Below are 1005 nucleotides of genomic sequence, written 5' to 3' on the forward strand. Positions count from 1 at the left end.
ACTTACAGACAACCTGTCGAATGTCGAGTGCTACTGGACACCGGATCCACCACCAATTTCATCAAAGAGAGTTTAGCCATCGCCCTCAACCTACCGCTTCAACCATTCGCTGTATCAATAGGAGCATTGAATGACGCGAATACCACCACCAGGTATTTAGTCATCGCCACAATTCGCTCACGAACAACTGAGTATGAAAGGACACTCAACTTCTTGACGATCCCCAACATCACTCAGGCTGTACCTGATCAACCCCTTGATCGTAGCGCCATCAGGATACCTGCCAACATCAAGCTTGCTGATCCTAACTTCCATCATCCAGCATCAGTGAACATGCTCCTTGGATCTGGACCAACACTTTCACTCCTCTGCCAAGGCAAGGAAAAGCTCACGCCAGCAGATCAACCAGAATTATATCTTCAACAGACTTTGCTCGGCTGGGTAATCGGAGGGAGCGCGCCAACAATGCAGACAATACGTCGACGCGTATGCAACGTTATCAGCACCTCCAACCTTGACTTCGATCTCTCCAAGTTTTGGGCGATTGAAGAAGCTGACGCCACTTCATCTTCAACCAGTACTGAGTCTGATTGCGAACGACACTTCCTGAAGAATATCAAACGCGACAACACTGGTAGATACATTGTTGCTTTGCCGTTCAACGGGAAGGAATCTCTGATCGGCGAGTCACGATCACGAGCTTTCCGCCGCCTCAAATCTCTGGAAAGAAGACTGGATGGCAACGCAGACCTCAACACTCAATATCGTGCAGTCATTCAAGAATATTTAGATCTTGGTCATCTCACGGAAGTGACTGGAGCAGATTTATCCAGCTTCGGATATTATCTGCCACATCATGCTGTGATCAAGGAAAGCAGCTTGACGACGAAAGTCCGTGTTGTCTTCGATGGATCAGCGAAGACCAGCACCGGAATTTCTCTCAACGAGACTTTACATGTCGGGCCCACAATTCAGGACGACATATTTTCTCTTCTTCTAAGATTC

General features: G+C 47.9%; 1 protein-coding gene across 1 annotated transcript; it reads left to right on the top strand.

Moving 5' to 3' along the window:
* Positions 1–152: 152 nt before the first annotated feature.
* LOC107047283 lies at positions 153–891 on the top strand (the record flags this gene model as incomplete). Its single annotated transcript, XM_015270037.1, has 1 exon — positions 153–891. A coding segment is annotated over one exon (739 nt), but the record flags the coding sequence as incomplete, so codon positions are not given.
* Between the last annotated feature and the right edge of the window lie 114 nt (positions 892–1005).

The sequence above is a fragment of the Diachasma alloeum genome, unplaced genomic scaffold, assembly GCF_001412515.2.
Source record: "Diachasma alloeum isolate Michigan unplaced genomic scaffold, Dall2.0 Dall_scaffold_36865, whole genome shotgun sequence".
NCBI classification, from domain to species: Eukaryota; Metazoa; Arthropoda; class Insecta; order Hymenoptera; family Braconidae; genus Diachasma; species Diachasma alloeum.